At 35.3% G+C, this 20,260-nt stretch overlaps 1 protein-coding gene across 1 annotated transcript in view; it reads left to right on the plus strand.

The window, feature by feature from the left end:
- Positions 1-20,260, plus strand: part of Septin10 (septin 10) — a 75,696-nt gene that overhangs the window by 42,044 nt on the left and 13,392 nt on the right. Inside the window, 3 exon segments of the mRNA XM_077791692.1 lie at positions 861-957; positions 2,697-2,865; positions 8,638-8,770. Of these exon segments, the coding sequence (XP_077647818.1) occupies positions 861-957; positions 2,697-2,865; positions 8,638-8,770 (399 nt within the window).

The following is a 20,260-nucleotide window of genomic DNA, read 5'->3' on the forward strand; positions in this document are numbered from 1 at the left end:
ATCTTCATTTATCAGAAAAATATATATTTACAACTTATATTTATAATTTATGTATTAAATATAGATTATATTTAATTTTACTTCTTGTGCTAGTCTAGAATAATTTTTCGGAAAGGAACAATTAAGAAACTAAATAATGTCAGTTCCTTAATATTAAACTAAATAGTACTCAATACTTCTTGCTTTAGAGTTTTCCTCTATATTAATCCTCAACTTCAGATAAACTTGTTTACTTTCAGCCCCTGAATCAAATTTTTTTTCACAATCTCTTTTCTTTTGCTAGTTGTTGCCACTCTGTTTGATCTGTCTAAATCCCATCTTTCCAAATATAGCTTGGTTTATATCTTCCTGCTCCCAGTAATCTCTGGCTTCTCTCAATTTCTGTAGCATTTACTATACTAGCATAATTTGGAACTTTATATATTAGTTTGTATTAGTGCCATATATTCTGAATCTACCCTAAATACAGATACATAGTTTTATTATCTATATAGTGATATATGTATAATTTCTTCAACACTGTATTTTAGGACTCTCTTAGGGCTAAGGTAATACTGATTTAAAAAAAAAAAAAAGCACACTAAAAATTCTTTTTTTTTTTCTTCCTGTATTCCCAACAGCATAATGCCTTGCATTGGGAGATGCTCAGGAAAGAATTTTCTTCTTAGGGCCCCAAATTGTTTTGTATAGTATAGTCAGTACATATTCAAAGCCAAGTTTTAAATCTGAGGCATAGCTGGTCATTAGATTTTTATAGATTTGTTGCTTAATAAGTTATTCTCTATTTTCATAATTTTTATAGCTTATCAGTTGTCATGTTGGTATGAGAAGAAGAGATTGATGTAATGGTTCTTTTACAGGAGCATTTACCATTTGCTGTTGTAGGAAGTATGGATGAGGTAAAAGTTGGAAATAAGATGGTCAAAGCTCGTCAGTACCCTTGGGGTATTGTACAAGGTAAATGAGATAAACAATGACTTTAAAAATATATATATTGCACGAATTATGGTGGCACATAACTGTAATCCTGGCAAGTCAGGAGACTGAGGCAAGAGGATTTCAAGTTTGAAATGAGATTGGCAACTTAGGGGGAGACTCTATCTCAAAATAAATAATAGAAAGGGCTGGAGATGTAGCTCAGTGGTACTGTGCCTCTGGGTTCAGTCTCTAGTACCACAAAAATAAAACAACAAAAAATAAAAGAAAAAGAAAATAAATTATCTGTGTTGCCTCGTAATCTGATGTATTTAATATGTTCTTTTGAGGTAATGCTTATTTTGAATTATGATTGGTTGTCAAAGGACCTAACTATGTAATTTTTTGGCCAGTCTGTAGTGGTAAGGCAGAGTAACCTCATTCTCACTGTACCACCCCCATTTTATCTCCCCTGAAGGCACCAGAAGGTGAGAAGCACTGGTTGGGTATTTTGATCAAAATTTGGATTTATTTTTTTTTTGTAGGTGCTTGGGATTGAACCCAGAGCCTTACTGAACTACATGCACCAACTCTTGATCAAAAGTTAAATGTGTAAAGTGGTATTTAAACATGATATATAAACTAGTTACCACTTAACAATAGGGAACAATAAATTATGTTCTTGTAAATTTATGTTTTTTTTTCCTGATCAAAATAGGGAACAATATATTATGATCTTGTAAATTTATCTTTTTTTCTGATCAAACAAATAAATCATTGAACCAAGTTGAAAAAGTTAAATCCACTTGACATTTAGGTTATCTGGCATTTAGTATTTAGTACTATCTGGTTATTTATTTGTGATATTAATGGGGAATAGAATACCCCTATCCATTTACTGGCCTTCCAAATACTGCTTTTTAAAAATTGACAACTTTTTAAATTTTTATTTTTAATACTTTTAATTTACTAAAATTATAGAAGGACCAGGCATGGTGGTGAATGGTTCTAATGCCAGCTACAGGAGGCTAAAGCAGGAGAATTATGAGTTTATGGCCAGCCTGAACAACAAAGTGAGATTCTGTCTCAAAAATAAATAAATACATGTAATATAAGATTGTTAGTCACAGTAGCATGTTTATTTATAGTCATTGGTCGCCATAAAGTTACATAAAGGCTATATTAGTATATTCATTAATTTTGATTTCATAAATGTATTATAGAAAAAGAATTTGATAATTATGTATAAATGATATTCTTAAGTTTGCACAGTTTACTACTTTGAGGTGAAATAATATTACATACTCTTAAGAGTACTATGTGAAATGTTATATTATTTGTAAATATTAAAAACATTCGTGAAATATCTTGAGCATGTGATAATATATTTCTTTACCATTTTCTGTTGGCTATTAAATTTAAAGTCAGTCTCCCAATCTGTTAATTAACATTGCCTGTAATACAGTGTGTATAAGGTAAGACTTTGATTACTTGTATAAAATAATTGTAGCTATTAACCATATCAATCATTTTGATGTTTTTCACATGTGTTATTTATTCATTCGACAAACACTGATGTGTATGCCAGGAATTAAAAGCTAATGTTGGGGCTGGGGATGTGGCTCAAGCAGTAGCGCGCTCGCCTGGCATGCGTGCGGCCCGGGTTCGATCCTCAGCACCACAAACAAACAAAGATGTTGTGTCCGCCAAGAACTAAAAATAAATAAATATTTAAAAAAAAAAAAAAAAGCTAATGTTGCTTTTTCTTTTTTTATGATTAGTGGAAAATGAAAACCACTGTGACTTTGTAAAGTTGCGAGAAATGCTCATTTGTACAAACATGGAGGACCTACAGGAGCAGACTCACACTAGGCACTATGAGCTCTATAGGCGTTGCAAACTGGAGGAAATGGGCTTTACAGATGTGGGCCCAGAGAATAAGCCAGTCAGGTAAGGAGTCTTTCTTGAGAAGCCAGTCAAAAGAGGAAGTTAGAAAGGATTATATCTTTTTATGTATCCAGTATAATGGGAATGTGTTTTTTAAAAATTCCCAAACCCAGGAAATAGAATCATTTAACAATGAACATTTATTGTACTTTTTGAATCACTTGAATCCTTCTTGCTTCTAATGGGTCTTTAACTCCTTGTCTGAATCAAAGCCCATGATTTCAGAATACACTGGAATGAATAAGTGAAGGAAAAACACTCATTATTTGGTTTTATTTTTGTATTTATCTGAAACAGATGAAAGTATATTGAATAATTATCATGTAAAAAATTGGGCTACAAATCATATTAAGTAACCTAAAACTTGATCATTTGGTTTTTATCCTGAAGAATGTTTTATGATGACTGAAATTTAGCAAAGCATTTTGTAAGGAAAGAATGCAACTACTTCTAGGGAGTTCGAGATTAGGTTGTTTCTTACATTATTACAACATAGTTATAAGAATTTTTTAGAACCTGAAGACCTTTTTGCTTCAATGATTAAAGCATAGAGAATTCAATGTTTCTATAAATGTCTTTGGAAATTTATATGGTACTATATCCCTGCCCTTTTTTTCTGTTTTGGTTGAGACATGTACACTAGAAATCTTAATCCTTTATATCAAATCTGATTATAGCTTTTTTTGTCCAGTTTTGCTTGGAATAAAGCATGAGATCCTTAGGGCAAACACTATTTTAAACTCTGTTTTGAGACTGAGGATTCTTTTTTCATTCTACTATTTATATTCCATTTTCCTGCCTGTTAGCATGTGCCCCAGAGTAAACACAACAGTAAAGAACAGGAGAGTCCAATCAGTGTTGTAATTGCCCTTGATCTTATGGAAGATTAAATCTTAGATGAAGTTAAATTTTATTAGTATGTAATATTGTAGTATGATAAATTAAGAATTATATGTACTTGATCTTTCCTCACCAAATTTTGGTATGCTGTATTCTGGTCGTGGACCAATAATTGTGATAAACTAATGATTTTCTTATTTTATTGTATTATATCTTTACTAAAGATTAATCATCTCAAGTTGGCTTCCCTAGTGTTTCCCAAAGGAGGCTTCGCTTCTCGTTTCTTCCAAGCCTCAGGGTCAGTGCAAAGGTCTCTGTGTGCACTAAGGAGGCAGATACCCTGAGAGAGCAAGCGGGACAGCTTTGGAGTAGTACTCTCTAAGAAGAGGGATCCAGGTTGCCTGGTGGACTCATCATAGTTACCTGTAGATGATTAAGAAATACAGGGTCAGAATTTCCAGGGATGGAGTCTAGAAATCTACATTTTAAAATGCTCATTCAGTCTTGCAGCCAATAATTACTATTTGCCTACCGTCTGCTCAGCATGCTAGACTTTGGGTACGTATGCACAGTGGGTCAGATGGATATTCTGGGGTGGGTGTGGAAGGAGGACACTCTGCCCTGTGTGAGCAAGAGAGGATGGGTGGTAGTCAGTAGTGGAATTGGGAGACCAAGTTAGGAGACCAGGTACAAGTTAGTAGAGACTTAAAAAAGGTTGGTAGTGATAGAGGAATGAGAAGCATTTTTAGGATATATAATTTTAAGAATCCAGTGGTGGATTGGTTTGAATGTGGCATGCAAAGGAAAGAGAATCAAGGATTACTTCAGTGACTCTTTTTATTTATTTGCACCACTTGGTATCAATCCCAAGGCCTCATGAATGCTAGGCAAGTGCTCTACTACTGAGCTACATCCTGAGCCCTCAGTCACCATTTTTATCTTAGAAACAGGGTGAATAGATGTCGTGTTTATTCCCACATGAACAAGGTGGGACAGGGAGAATTTAGCATTGGCATTGTTAATTGAGAGGTTTTTAAAATATTAAATTTAAGATGCTTATTAAATATTCATAGCTGGCTGTGGTGGCATATGCCTGTAATCCCAGCAACTCAGGACAGGCAAGTGGATCTTAAGTCCAAGGCCAGCCTCTGCAACTTAGCTAGGCCCTAAGCAACTTAGCAAGCTCAGTGGTAAAGCACTCCTGTATTCAATCCCTGTACCAAAATAATAACAATAAAAATAATGATAATTATAAATTTAAAATTGTAATTTTAAAATTCAGTTAATGTGTTTGAGTAGGTTATTACATAAATAAAAAAAATTGAAAATTTGGAATTTGAGAAAGTAGGGATGAGATAGTAATTTGGGAGTCACTAGTGAAAAATACTAGATACTGGATAAAATCATGAGTGGTTTTGAAGTGTCTGCTTTTTTGTTGTTGTTGTTGAGTTGCTGGGGCATGCATGCTATGCACTCAGCTCTACCACTCCCCACCTCCAATGTGTCCAAATAGGGTGGGAGCAGTAAGGAGGGGAACTGGATCCCAGTGTGAGAATAGCTTCTACCTGTTCCCCTTAACAGGGGAAATTTCTTTGGTTTAAGTTGAGGGAAAGTATTTCTACCAGTGCTTTCTTATTTGTTACTAAATGATGTGATGAGGCTTCTGTAGCCTGATATATTGGAAACTTTCATTTTTAGAATTTTCAATAATTTACATTTTATTTTCAGGTGAATCTTTCATATTTAATTTGGTAGTCTCTATAATTTGGTTGTCATGTAAAATGTATATTAATCTAGCAATTTTTAAAAGAACTTAGATGCACTTGTTAGGATGACCTTTATTTATCTTTGTCTTTATCAGCCCTCTTCATTGGTTTTCCATTTCTACTTATGCTGAGTCATAGTTGATATCCTAAGCTGCCCACAGTGATCATGTATAAACAGATACATGGCATTATACTCTTACTGGTTTTAAAAACTTGATTTTAATGTTTTATATTGGTTATTTAAACTATATGAAACATGCTTTTATAAAATTTTGAATCCCCAAGTTTAAGAATTTCAGATTAGCGTACTAGTCTTTTCACAGTTAATCACCTTTAATATTTCAGTACAAAATCACTATCATTTAAGTGTTGTAGGACCTATAGTTTTGAAAGGAAGATTTATTAATATTTTAGAGTTGCTTATTACATTAACATTTTTTGTCTTTGGAGCTCTCAAGAGATAAATAACTCACTTTCTGTGTTTAGTCAAAGAGTAGACTTAGAAAAAAGTTCATCAGTCATATTCAAACTATACATGAAACACCCAAACAGGTCACCTAGAGAAGGGCGTGGGGACATTCCTTGATGGCATGAGCATCTGAGAATGTTTTTTTCTTCTTTGGTTTTCAACTTTGTCAGTGATATCTGCAGCTATAGCATGTGGTCATTAAATGTTCATAACAAAGCTACTTTTATACTAAGGAAAGAAATAGTATAATAAGAAAGCTTTTTCATTTAATAAATCTATGATATAGTAAATAGTGGTTGCAGTCATTTCACAAAACTAACCCTACAAACTAGTCACTTCAGATCCCCTAAGAGTTTCTTTACCACCTTTCGAATGACAGTGCAGTTTTCTTTAATTAAAATTGCCCTCATAACTGTGTGTTGTGCAAAGTTGAAAAGTGGGTATGATATGATGGAAAATATTCAGAAGCAAGCACTTCACTCTCCCTTCAGAGAATGCCTTGCTTGAAGCAGTCTGATTTATGATGTTTGGGAATAGGGGCTTTAGAACAAGTATGATCTAGTTCATATCCCAGCTTATTACTTTAAAGCTATGTTACTTAGGACAAATTATTTTACCTCTCTGAACTTTCATTTTCTTACCCATAATATAATACCAATGCTTGTTCTTATATGTTACTGTGGAAATTAAATATTGAACATGAGTTCAAAAGTGTTCATTGCTTGTGGCAGATATTCAACAAATGTTAGGTCTCTTTTCTTTATCCTGTAGATTCATTTTCTTCCTAAGCAACTCCAGTACTTGTACAAAGTAGTGAGGCATTTTTTTAAGTTACATTTTATATGACTTCAAGATATTATGTCAATTGAATTTGTTCTTAAAGGGTGTCAGTCCAGTGTGATACCAATAACACGTAGTGAGGTTTATAAAATTTGTGAAGGTAGCTGATAAATTTAGGGGCTTTTAAAAAATGAGACTCAAACAGGAAAGATTAAAAAAAAAATAGTACAAAGTAAAATGCCTCTTTGGGATCTGAGGCAGTTTATGTGGTACCTAAGACATTTTATACACTTATAAGCTTTGCTCATGCATGGTAGGAAAACACTACTGCTAAGCTACATACCCAGAGTAAGCTTCGTTGTTGTTGTTGTTGTTGTTTGTAGTTGTAGATTGACAGAATGCCTTTATTTTATTCATCTATTTTTATGTGGTGCTAAGGATCGAACCCAGTGCCTCACAATGCTAGGCAAGCTCTCTGCACTGAGCTACAGCCCCAGCCCCCTAAGCTTTGTTCCTTATGAGGATGTTCTTACAGATGTTTAGCTTCTGTTCCTGGTATTATCTACTACACATATCATAAATTTAACTAACAGCATTGTGCAACATTTTTTACTGTTTTTCCTTGAACTTTTTCTAGTTACAGTGTTTAAGATTAGTCAAATTCCTTAATTTCATCACATTTTGAAATCTATTTTTATTTATTTTCATAAGTAGTAGAAATTTCTAACTGACACAGAAAGAAAGTGAATTTATATTACCTGTCAGACCTTCAGGATATTCTCTCAGAGAGCTAAAATGGAAGAGATCCACATTTCTGACATATAAGTAGGTTTATTATGCCTCTGGAATATCACTAATAAGAAAGGGTAGTTGTCCATAGAATTCCAGGACACTATTTGCTCTGCTTGATTTCATCTGCCTCTACTAACCAGAAGTTTCTGTTTCTGAACAAACATTTATGAAGAGCTTTGCTAGATAGCCAAGTGAAGATGACAAATGGAGATCCCATTCCTGTTCTCAGGATTTGTGATCTGTTAGGAGAGAGAGTCAGCCAAGATATAAATGACAAGAAGTGGCTTGGAAGGAACAATTGATTCTAACTAAGAAAGTGGTGAAGCCTTCTAGAGAAAGTTGCACCTGCATTTGGCCTTGAGGGATAGAAGAATATGAGGGCTGAAGGAGGGTGGGGAGTAGGCAGCATCAGAAACAAAGAAGGTACAATATCGCTTGAAATGTGAGGTATATTTTAAGAACAGTGAATAGATTATGTAGCTGGAACATTAAGGGAATTGGATTTGTTTGTTGGGAAATGAATCTGGAAAAGTAGAATTGAAGGAGGTTGGGTGGGACCTTATTCTATAGAGAGCATAACTAATTGGGAGAAAAGTTAAGGAGGTCTGTGGTTTTGGTGGAAAATCTAAGGAGTGGCAGGAACAAAGTGAAAAAAAGAGGACCTAGAAGTCTTGAGATGATTTAGGAGATTATTTCAACAGTAAAGGCAGAAAATGCAAAGATCAATTTGGGCTGTAATAGGATATCTGTAGAAATGGAAAGAATATAGACTTTAATGATATCAGATAGAGAAAAGTATAAGAGATATATCCCAGGTGACTCTATTTCTTCAATGTTTCTGGAGTTATGCCAGTTAACAGAGACTAAAAAAGGAAAATGTTTGGGAGGGTACTTCTTGTGAAGGACTTTTTTTTTTTTTTTTAATTAATTCTACATTAGCTACATTAGCCGTAGCACTGGAGGCCTTTTATCAAATGCTATAGGACATGGCATGTTTCAGATTCTGTACGTCAGCAGCTACTGGTACATCCTATTATATATCTGAGGTCTACTTTGAGGTATATGAGATTTATCAAATTTATTACATCATCTTTTGAACATGAGAATAACACAAATAACTTCTTTTAGTGTTCAAGAGACCTATGAAGCCAAAAGACATGAATTGCATGGTGAGCGTCAGAGAAAAGAAGAAGAAATGAAGCAGATGTTTGTGCAGCGAGTAAAGGAGAAAGAAGCCATATTGAAAGAAGCCGAAAGAGAGGCAAGTTTGATGTGATTTTTTTTGGTGTCCTATTTCTTTGGACCAATGTAGTTGAGACACTTTTTACTTTATGTAAAATTTTATGAATTCTGTCTTTAAGAAAAACAAGTCCTAATATCCATTTGGAGAGCATACATTCAAATAAGGGTAAAAGTAAAAAAAAAGAGAAACTAGGATAGGATCATAAAATAGGCAGGGGTTAGACAGTAATAATACTGCAATAACTTGTACAAAAATTGTTCTCTGAGCTTCCTTGCAGCCAGTCCAGAAAAGGAAATCCTATCAGCTCTCGTAGGCATTAAGTCTGCACCAATGAAAGCCTGATAAGCAGGAATTAGCAGAGGGCTTAGGGTACAGAAGTGGAAATAAGCATTGGTTATGGGCTGTCACAATGCTGTGCTGCTGTCCAGAGTGCATCACAATGGAAGAGGAGTACACAGTTTTACCAAGACTGTTGTCTGAGCTGCTTTGTTTACTCAAATTGTGTAATGGATGTATAAGTGAGAATTCTCAAGTGTTGGAAACACATACTCATGTTTCATTGACATTTCTAGGTTTCTACTTTCTTTTTGTCATAGAGTAAAAAGGAAAGTACTTAATGCCAATAGGTAACCAGTTTACAAGAATCCTATTGTGTCATGAGTAGGGCTAAAAACAACTCATTTTTGTTGGTATTGTGAGATAATGACTAAATCTTCATACACTGATTTCAGACCTCACCTAGGTTTGGCCATATGAATTATCATCTTGCATGATGATAATAAAAATATTTTTATGTGAAAGTTTTAGTTCATGACCATTTCTTATTGTACCTAATTTTTAAAAGTATTACTGTGAATTACATTGTTGATCTTGTTTCATGCTTGGAAAAACTAAATTATAATAAAGTATGGAGCCAAGAGTAGGATGATGACACTGGGGCCTGTTAGTCTTAGTTCTGTGTGCAACACTCTTTAAACCATTTGACTTTTTGAATTTTTCTTTATACTGTGTTCCCACATAGTGATATTGATACATTTTGGCAGTAGTTGTTTTGAGGTGTCATAAAAGTTGAGAACATGAATCTCCTAATATCTGGTGCTCCTTATTCTACCCTGAATTGAGAATATTGCTTCCATTCTCTGGCCTCCCTCATGAGTTGTTAGAATGCGGACACATGGGAAACCAGTGGGAATAGTTGGCCAAACATTGATATTTGCTAGGAAGTTCTTTCATGAGAGCTCGTTGATTCCTGCTGTCTGAAGGGCTGGAGAGAAGTGATGGTTGTAGAGGTCCAAGGCATTGCCAACCTGAGATTGAACCTGGACCACAATCTCTCAGACTTAACAAAGTTTTTTCCATAGACCAAGTTTTGCCCACTTTCCTTATCCCCAGAAGACCCAGGGTCAGCAAAAATGGGTCAGGTCCAGAATGCAGATAGTGTGTGATGAAGAAGGGTAACATTTTGCTGCCTTAGGTAAATCAATAGGGCCATAATAAAATGGAAACTGTGTCTGTATGAGTTACTTCTGATGGAGTCAATAGTAACCATGTGATGTATACTTTGGGATAAAAAGCCTTAAAAGCTTAAAATCAAAACTCCAACTCATTCCTTTACCCCTTTCTCAGCAGGTCTGCTCAGGAGACAAGTTTATTCCTATGGATCCTGCTCCTCTGCTCCATCTTTCTAGTTTGTTCCTATGGATCCTGCCCCTCATCTTTTAAAGGCTACATTTTAAAGTAGCTATTTTAGCTGAGCATGGTAGTGCACACCTGTAATCCCAGTAACTCAGGAGGCTGAAGCAGGAGAATCTCAAGTTTGAGGCCAGCCTTAGCAACTTAGAAGTACTCTGTAACCTTTCAAGGTATTTTAGTATGCAAATAAAGTATGTCACTTCAATTTAAGTAATCAGAGATTCGTCTCTGTTTACATAAAACCAATCTGCCTGTATAGGCTCTCTTCCTGAGCTTCTACTCTGCTCTCCTCCCATGTGATAGGGGTGCACCATGCTCAGAGAGTTGTGCCTTTTACACCATTGACCTGCCTTTTGTTTCTATTTTGTAGTTCTGGAGACAGAACCCAGGGCCTTGTGCATACTGGACAAGTGCTTTCAACCACTGAGCTGATCAAAGTGATCTATGTATTACATTTCTTGTTTTTTTTTTTTTAATATTTATTTTTTAGTTATAGGTGGACACAATATCTTTATTTTTTTATGTGGTTCTGAGGATTGAACCCAGTGCCTCATGCATGCTAGGCGAGTGCTCTACCTCTGAGCCACAACCCCAGCCCCTACATCTCTTGTTTTGAAAAGCATAAACTATTTAAATAAGCAAATACTAAGGAGCTGATACTTCTCAGAAAAGGCATCCTCTGGAATGAAGGAATTATAGGTTAGAAGGGCCTTACTTAGTCATGTTTCAACCTTGTCTCATTTTCAATACTTCTGTCAGAGGCTCAGTGGCCCACAGGACCATTTACTTGTTTCATGTATGGAACATGAAATTTTTATTAGGTAGAATTTAGCCATCTATTGTTTCTACCCTCATTCTCTGACTTAATGAATTATTTCCCCAACTATTTTGTTATTATTGTTGTTGGCATTGTAGCAGGCATTACAAAGCCATAGATCGATTTTTTTTTTTATTTTTTTTTAATTTTAATTTTATTTCTTTTTTTAGATATACATGACCATAGAGTGTATTTTTACATACTACACATACATGGAATACGACTTATTCTAATTAGGATCCCATTCTTAATGGTTGTAGGATGTGGAGTTTCACTGGTGGTGTATTCATATATAAACATAGGAAAGTTGTGTCCAATTCATTCTACTGCCTTTCCTATTTCTACCCTGCTCTTCCCTTCATTCCCCTTTGTCTAATCCCCCCTGTCGTGTGTTAGCATCTGTATAACAGAACATTTTGCCTTTGGTTTTTTGGGATTCACTTATTTCACTTATTAGTGATAATGTCTAGATGCATCCGTTTACCAGCAGAAGTCTTGAAGTCATTGTTTCTTATAGCTGAATAATATTTCATTTTCTTTATCCATTCATCGGTAGAAGGACATATAGGTTGGTTCCATAGCTTAGCTATTGTGAATTGAGCTGCTTTAAATATTGATGTGGCTGTGTGCTGATTTTAAGTCAGCACATTTTAAGTATATACCCAGGAGTGAGATAACTGGATCCAATGGTGGTTCCATTCAAAGTTTTTAGAGGACTCTTCATACTGTTTTCGAGTGGTTGCACCAATTTACAGCCCCATGAACGTACCTTTTCTTCCACATCTTTGCCACTATTTATTGTATTACTTGTATTTTTGATGATTGCCATTTTGACTCGAGTAGGTTTGATTTGCATTTCTCTAATTGCTAGAGATGTTGAACATTTTTTCATATATTTGTTGACCATTTGTATTTCTTCTGTGAAGTGCCTGTTCAGTTCCTTTGCCCATTTATTGACTGAGTTATTTGTTTTTTTGGTGCTAAGTTTTTTTAGAGTTCTTTATATCCTAGAGATTAATGTTCTATCTGAGGTGCAGGTGGCAAAGATTTTCTCCCATTCTGTAGGCTCTCTCTTCACATTCTTGATTGTTTCCTTTTCTGTAAAGAAGCTTTTTAATTTGATACTCTCCCATTTATTGATTCTTGATTTTATTTCTTGTGCTTTAGGAGTCTTGTTGAGGAAGTCAGTTCCTAAGCCAACATGATGGGCTACATTTTTTTCCTATTAGGTGCATGGTCTCTGGTCTAATGCTTCGGTCCTTGGTCCACTTTGAGTTGAGTTTTGTGCAGGATGAGAGATGGGGGCTTAATTTTATTTTGTTACATATGGATTCCCAGTTTTCCCAGCACCATTTGTTGAAGAGGCTTTTCTCTAGTGTATGTTTATGGCACCTTTTGATAACTATATTTATGTTAGTTTTTCTCTTATCTTCTTTTCTGTTCTGTTGGTCTTCCTGTCTGTTTTGGTGTCAATATCATGCCATTTTTGTTACTAGAGCCCTGTATTATAATTCAAGATCTGGTATTGTGATGCTTCTTGCTTCGCTTTTCTCACTAAGGATTACTTTGGCTATTCTGGGCCTCTATCTGGTCTTGGGCATGTCTTAGTTGGTAGGCTTTGGATGGCATTTTTAATTTCATTGCCTGAAATTCATCTGTTTAAGTTTTTCTGTGTCCTCTTGATTCAATTTTGGTAGGTCGTCCTAGAAATTTGTTGATGTCTTCAAGATTTTCTGTCATATTGGGGTATCAATTTTCAAAATAGTTTCTGATTATCGTCTTTTTTTCAGTAGTGTCCATGGTGATATTTCTTTTTTTTTATCATCGATTTTAGTAATTTGAGATTTTGCCCTCTTTCTCTTGATTAGCTTGGCTAAGGGTTTATCAATTTTTTATTTTTACTGTTTTAGAGAATGAGCTTTTTGTTTCATTGATTTTTTTTTTTAATTTGTTTTATTTGGTTCTTCAATTTCATTGATTTCAGCTCTGATTTTAATTATTTTCTGTCTTCTGCTTTTGGTGTTGACTTGTTCTTCTTTATCTAGGGCTTTGAGATGTAACGCTAGGTTATGTATTTGGTGACTTTCTATTCTTTTAGTGAATTAGCTCAGTACAATGAACTTTCCTCTTAGAACCGCCTTCATAGTGTCCCAGAGGTTTTGATATGTTGTGTTGTTATTCTCAACATATTTTTTTATTTTTTTTATTTCACCTCTGATTTATTCTGCCATCCATTGGCCATATATATAATAGTGTAATATTTAGTCTCCAGGTGTTAAAATAGCTTCTTTTTAAAATTTTAGTGTTTATTTCTAATTTCATTCCATTATTATCTGATGGAATACAAGCAAAGTATTATCTCAATTTTTTATTATTATTTATTTTTGTATTTTCTAAGATTTGTTTTGTGGCCTAAGAATGGTCTGTTCTAGAACAGGATCTGGTTGCTGCTGAGAGGAAAGTGGATTCAGTCATTGATCGATGAAATATTATATGTATGTCTGTTAATCCTTTTGTATTTTTTAGTTCTGTAACTTCTTTATTTAGTTTTTGGAAGATCTGTCCAGTCATGAAAGAGGTGTGTTAAAGAGAGGTGTACTGTGTTCTATTTGGTTATTGAAATTGAGAAGTCTTTGCTTGATATACAAAGATGCTGCATTGTTTGAGGCATACTTATGATTGATATATCTTGTTGATGTATAATTCCCTTAAGCAGTATGAAATGGCCTTCTTTGTCCCTTCTAATTAACTTTGGCTTGAAGTCCACTTTGCCTGATATGAGGATAGAAACCTCTGCTTGTTTACGAGATCCTTATGAATAATATGTTTTTTCCCATCCTTTTACCTTTAGTCTGTGGATATTTTTGCCTATGAGGTAATTCTCTTGGAGACAGCATTGTTGGGTCTTGGTTTTTAATTCAATCTACTAGTTCCTGTCTTTTGATTGATGGGTTTAGGCCATTTACATTCAATGTTATTATTAACAAATGATTTTTAACTGTCATTTTGATTTGTTTCTAATTTTTAATTTCTCCTTTGACTATTATTCTAGTGTAGTTCCTCCCTTTCCTGGTTTCAGTTTTATTTTTCATAAAATATTTTGAGTATATTTTGTAGTGCAGGCTTTCTAGTTGTGAATTCTTTTAACTTTTGTTTATCATGGAAGGTTTTTATTTCATGATCAAGGCTTAATTTTGCTGGTATAGTATTCATAGTTAGCATCCATTTTCTTTCAATGATTGGTTTTTCTTTAATATTACTTCATTGTAAAGATTGTACATTACTTTGGTTTGTATCTCTGAGTCTTCAGCTATCCCAATAAATCTTATATTTGGTCCTTCATGGTGGACCATATTTCTTGGAAGTTCTGTGCATTGTCTGTTATCTTTTCTCCACGGTCAACTTTCAAGATCCTATTTTTTTTTTTTTTTTTGTTGGTTAAAACTCTATCTTCCAAGTGATCTAGTCTGCTGGAAATGCTTTCCATTGAATTTTTAATTTGTTTTATTGATTCATTTATTTTGAGGATTTCTGCTTGCTTTTTTACAGAATCTCTTTATTGATCTTTTACATATTGTATTTTCTAATGTTACTATTTACCTCATCCTATACCATGAACTTTCTAAACTGACATCTCTTCCACTGTGGTGTTGATGGATTCTGTTATTGAAGTATTCTGCTTTGTTTGGGGCAGTTTGTTTCCTTGCTTTTTCATATTGTTTGTGTGTCTACCCATGTAACAGTATGGGTAGAGTTTCTACTTTTTGGCTTATAGTGTCCCTGAAGATTTCTAGTAACTCAAAATTTAAGGATAGGTAAATGAATAACAACCACCTTTCTGTGACATCTACAATGCTAATTGTTACAATAAACAGAAATGATCTAATCAGTTATAATAGTAAAAAGGTTTACAATTTCAAATGCTGAACAGGGAGAGCACAGAAGAGATCTAAGATGTGATGATTATGAGGGAGAGGAGAGAAATATCAGTTAAAAAATAAAGGAAGAGTGAAAGAAAAATAGTTTGTTAGCAGAGAAGAGAAAGAATCAAAGGAAACAGATAAGTGAGAGAAGAAATTGTAAAACAAAAAATTTAAAAAATAAAAGAATACAAAACAAAACTGAAATGTACTAATCAAATATCCCAGTCCTTAGTACTTAGTCATAAAAAATAACTGCCTTCAAAAAATGCTTGAAGTTAGAAAAAGTTGACAACTATGTATGCATTTACATCACAATTAATGAAAAAAAAAAGAAGAAAAATTTTCCCATGAAAAGTTAAAGAATTGTTTCCTTTGGAGTTCAAAAAATTCTCAGCTTCCCTTCTCCTCAGTGTTAGGTGTAGTGGGATAAAGTGTGACGTCTGCTCCACCTTCAGAGTGTGGCTGTTAGTGTATGAAAGTAGATCCTATAGGTGGAGCTTCTGGATGTGAGGTTTAGGCCTAGATAGGTTCTAGGTTCTTTGTTGAATAGCAGTTGATTTGAAGATTTTAAATCGGCACACCTCCAGGGCCCAGTAGTTGCCTGTCCAAGCTAGGAGACTACACTCCAGGAATCTCCCCTAGACCAGATGTGCAGTAGAAGAGCCAATCCTTTGTCCCCTCCGTTACCCTTGGACCCCTGCGTTTCATGTTCATTCAGGTAGGTGCCTGACCCTTTCAAATTTCTGGCTGGTCTCCTCTCCCTGCTGGTATTGCAAGCAGCTAGATTGGAGGGGCGGGGGCTTTTGGCCAGGTGGGTATCCATGACCTCTATTCCGCTGTATAAACCCCTTCCTGTGTTTGATTTTCTCCTAGTCACTTAGGCACACTCTATGTCATGCAGTGTGTGTTTGCCAGGCCTATATTTTGGGCCCAGCTTGGGTTCACCAGGTTCTGCTCACCCAGCTGTTGGGGGCTAGCAGCTTGGCTACAAAATGGCTCCTTCCTTTGTCTTCCATGGGCAGCTGGGAGAGATGCACCTTCTTTCCTGCACAGTGATCTTGTGCAGCATGCCTTTCAGGTTAGTTCATCATTGTCTTAACCACAGGCCTCCTAAAAATGTGGGTTCTTTAATTCTTTTATCCATCCACTTTGCTCAAGCTTGGTGGTGGTGGGGGTGTTTTAGCTTGCCATGACGGTGGTGCTTGGGATTTCTTCTTTATTTTATTATATTCAGCTTCCTGAGTTCTCCATATGCTTTGAATGACCAGTATTAATTTCCAGCAAAGTCACTTATTTTTCCCACCCACCTGCTGAGAAGTTGCCTATTTGCTTTCTTGGTTTAAACATCATGAAGCATCCAGGAAAGTGACCTCTTCTATTTCTCCATCTTGAAACCCAACTATGATTATATACCATCTTTTCCAACACCAAGTCCAACTATCGCCCAAACCAGGTACCTACCTGGATCCTGACTGGTTGGATTCATCTGCCTACCTGTATCAGAAATAAGCAAATGATGTAAAAAGATAAAATGAATTTTATGCAGTTTGATCAAACTGGGGAAAAGCAGATAGATTGTTTTTTCCCAGGTCCTAAGATAATGGTTATAATTTATAGAAATACGTGTAAATTTAACTTGGTTATGTAAGACAGTGAATGTGTCAGTTGAAAACTTTCTGTCTTCCTTGGTACAGAAAGGGCCAGGGGGTATTTTTCAGTTTTCAGTCTCAGCTTGAGAAAGTTCAGGATATGCAGAAAAGGACTTCAGGATGCAGAAAAGGGCTTATCAGGAAGTTGCTTTTTATTAATTTGCATGAATGCTCAAGTGCTACACAGAACTGATAATATTAATCTCAGTATCTAATCAGACTATAGGACAAAAAACAAGTTTATCTTTTAGATTTTAAATTCTGCACTTTGATGTTGGTAGGCAAGCACATAGTTGATTCATGTGGAGTCTGCTCAAGTCCCCAGATTGTTATTTTTAAGGTAAACTACAATTAAACTAGCTTTACCTGTTACAAAAATCTTTGTCCTTATACCCAGTGCTGATCCAAATAATGAAGACAAGGTTTTGAAAAAAAAATGGAAAAGACATTTATTGATTTGCTTGAAAATGAGAAGAGTAGTAGACTAGTATCTCAAGAACTATTGTTCCCCTTACAAGGGGGAAACAAAGGGGCTTTAAAGGGAAATTCGGGGACCAGGCTCAGGGGACCAAGCTCAGGATGTGCCTATCAGAAGATATGATTCCTATTCAGATAGTGGCTATTTTAGTCAGCTTTGCGTTGTTGTGGCCAAATACTCAAAAAGAACAATGTAAAGTGGGAAAGACTTATTTGGGGCTCACAATTTCAGAAGTCTCAGTTCATAGATAGCTCACTCCTCATTCTGGACCCAAGTTGAAGCACACATCATGGTAGAAGGCCCAGCAGAGGAAAGCTGCTTAGCTCAAGGAGGGGTTAGGAAGCAGAGTAGGAAGCAAGGAAGGGGCCTCAGGTAAAAACCACCCTTGCGGGGTACATACCCAGTGACCCACCTAATCCAGCCATGCCCTGCCAGCCTAGTTACCATTCATTCAGTGCAATCAAACAAGGATGGACTGCTTATGTTATAGCTCTCACAGTCCATTCACTTGACCTGCAAATATTCCTGAGATGTAGTATAAGTTCATTTATTTGTTGGTTTTTTCTTTTTTTGAGGAATGAATTCCAGGAAATGAATTTCCCTCTTAAAACTGCTTTCATTGTGTCCCATAGATTCCGGTATGTTGTGTCTGTATTGTCGTTTATCTCTAAGAATTTTTTGATTTCCTCCTTTATGTCTTCTGTAACCCATTGATCATTCAGTAACATATTGTTTATTTTCCATGTGATGCAGGATTTTTCCTTCCTTCTTTTATCATTGATTTCCAGTTTCATTCCATTATGATCAGATATGGTGCATTGTATTATCTCCACACCTTTATATTTACTAAGAGTTGCCCTATGGCATAATATGTGATCTATCTTTGAGTAAGATCCATGTGCTGCTGAGAAGAACGTGTATCCACTTGATGATGGTTGATATATTCTATATATGTCGGTTAAGTCTAGGTTATTGATTGTGTCATTGAGTTCTCTAGTTTCTTTATTCAGCTTTTGTCTGGAGGATCTGTCTAAAGGCGAGAGCGGTGTGTTGAAGTCACCCATAATTATTGTGTTGTGGTCTATTTGATTCTTGAACTTGAGGAGAGTTTGTTTTATGAACTTTGCCGCACCATTGTTTGGTGCATACAAATTGATAATTGTTATTTCTTCTTGGTGGATGGTTCCTTTTAACAGTATATAGTGTCCTTATTTATCCCTTTTGATTAACTTAGGTTTGAAGTTGATTTTATTCGATACGAGTATGGCCACTCCTGCTTGCTTCCGAGGGCCATGTGAGTGGTAAGATTTTTCCCAACCTTTCACCTTCAGCCTGTGTATGTCTTTTCCTACCATATGAGTCTCCTGAAGGCAGCATATTGTTGGATTCGTTTTTTTGATCCAGGTTACTAGCTTATGTCTCTTGATTGGTGAGTTTAGGCCATTAACATTTAATGTTACAATTGAAATATGATTTGTACTTCCAGTCATGTTTATTTATTTATTTATTTTAGTTTGGCTAGTTTTTACTTTTTGGTTATTTTCCTCCCCCTTTACTGAGATACCTCCCGCTGTTAGTTTTGGGCGCTATTTTTCAGTTCCTCTTCTTGTAGTATTTTGCTCAAAATGCTTTGTAGTGCTGGTTTTCTGGCTGCGAATTCTTTTAGCTTTTGTTTATCATGAAAGATTTTAATTTCATTGTCAAATCTGAAGCTTAATTTTGCTGGATACAGTATTCTTGGTTGGAATCCATTATTTTTTCAGCGTTTGAAATACATTGTTCCAGGATCTTCTGGCTTTCAAAGTCTGTGATGAAAAATCAGTCGTTAACCTAATTGGTTTACCCCTGAATGTAATCTGCCTCCTTTCTCTCGTAGCTTTTAATATTCGCTCCTTGTTCTGTATGTTGGCCATTCTTGGAGTTGGTCTATTATGGTTTTGAATGTTTGGGGTCCTGTAGGCTTCCAGGATTTGGCAATCCATTCCATCTTTCATCTCTGGGAAGTTTTCTAGAATTATTTCATTTAATATGTTGTCCATTCCTTTGGTTTGAATCTCAATGCCTTCTTCTATCCCGATGACTCTCAAATTTGTTTTTTTATGACATCCCATATCTGTTGAATAGATTGCTCGTGGGATTTAAGCATCTTTTCTGTGTTGACTATATTCTTTTCAAGTTGATAAACTTTGTCTTCATTGTCTGATGTTCTGACTTCTACTTGATCTAGTCTATTTGTAATATTCTCCTTTGAATTTTTAATTTGGTTTATAGTTTCCTGCATTTCTAGGATTACTGTTTGTTTTTTTTAAAGATCTCTATCTCCTGGTAAATCTCGTTCTTTGCCATTTGAATTTGTTTGTTTAATTCACTTTCAAAATAAACTTTTATTGCTTAGATTTGCTGTCTCATTTCTTCTCTAATATTCCGTTCCATCTGAGTTAGGTATGCCTTGAGTTCTTTCCCTATCCATGCTTCTGATGCTTCTAGGTCCTCCTGTAGACTTAAGTTGTCCTGCATTGTTTGTACTCCTTTTTTTCCTTGTTTTTTCATGATGTTCACGTTACTTTCCAGCTCTGTTTGTCTGCTTTGTAACTGCTTTCTCCTATACATTTGTTTTGGCTTTGTATATCTCTGTTGTCTCTCCTTTGTGGTGGGAGATTATGCCTAGAGATGTTGGGCTTTATTGTACTTTAAAGCTGATTCATTCAATTTATAAAAGGCTTCCAGGTTTTGTATGCATATAGTGATTTGTTGTTTGTTCTTAGGACTTTATGTTTAGGTTAGGTGCTATGAAGGTATAAGGGTTAGTATGTCTTGGATACTTTAGAAGGTTGCTCTACTGAAGGGGGATACTAACCATCGATTGGATCAGGGTGTTGGTAGTAGCTAGGTATTTAGGAGCCCAATAGACAGCCTCGAAACATTCACCTATTTGCATTTAGACAATTA

The sequence above is a fragment of the Urocitellus parryii genome, chromosome 12 (genome assembly GCF_045843805.1).
Source record: "Urocitellus parryii isolate mUroPar1 chromosome 12, mUroPar1.hap1, whole genome shotgun sequence".
Taxonomy (NCBI): Eukaryota; Metazoa; Chordata; class Mammalia; order Rodentia; family Sciuridae; genus Urocitellus; species Urocitellus parryii.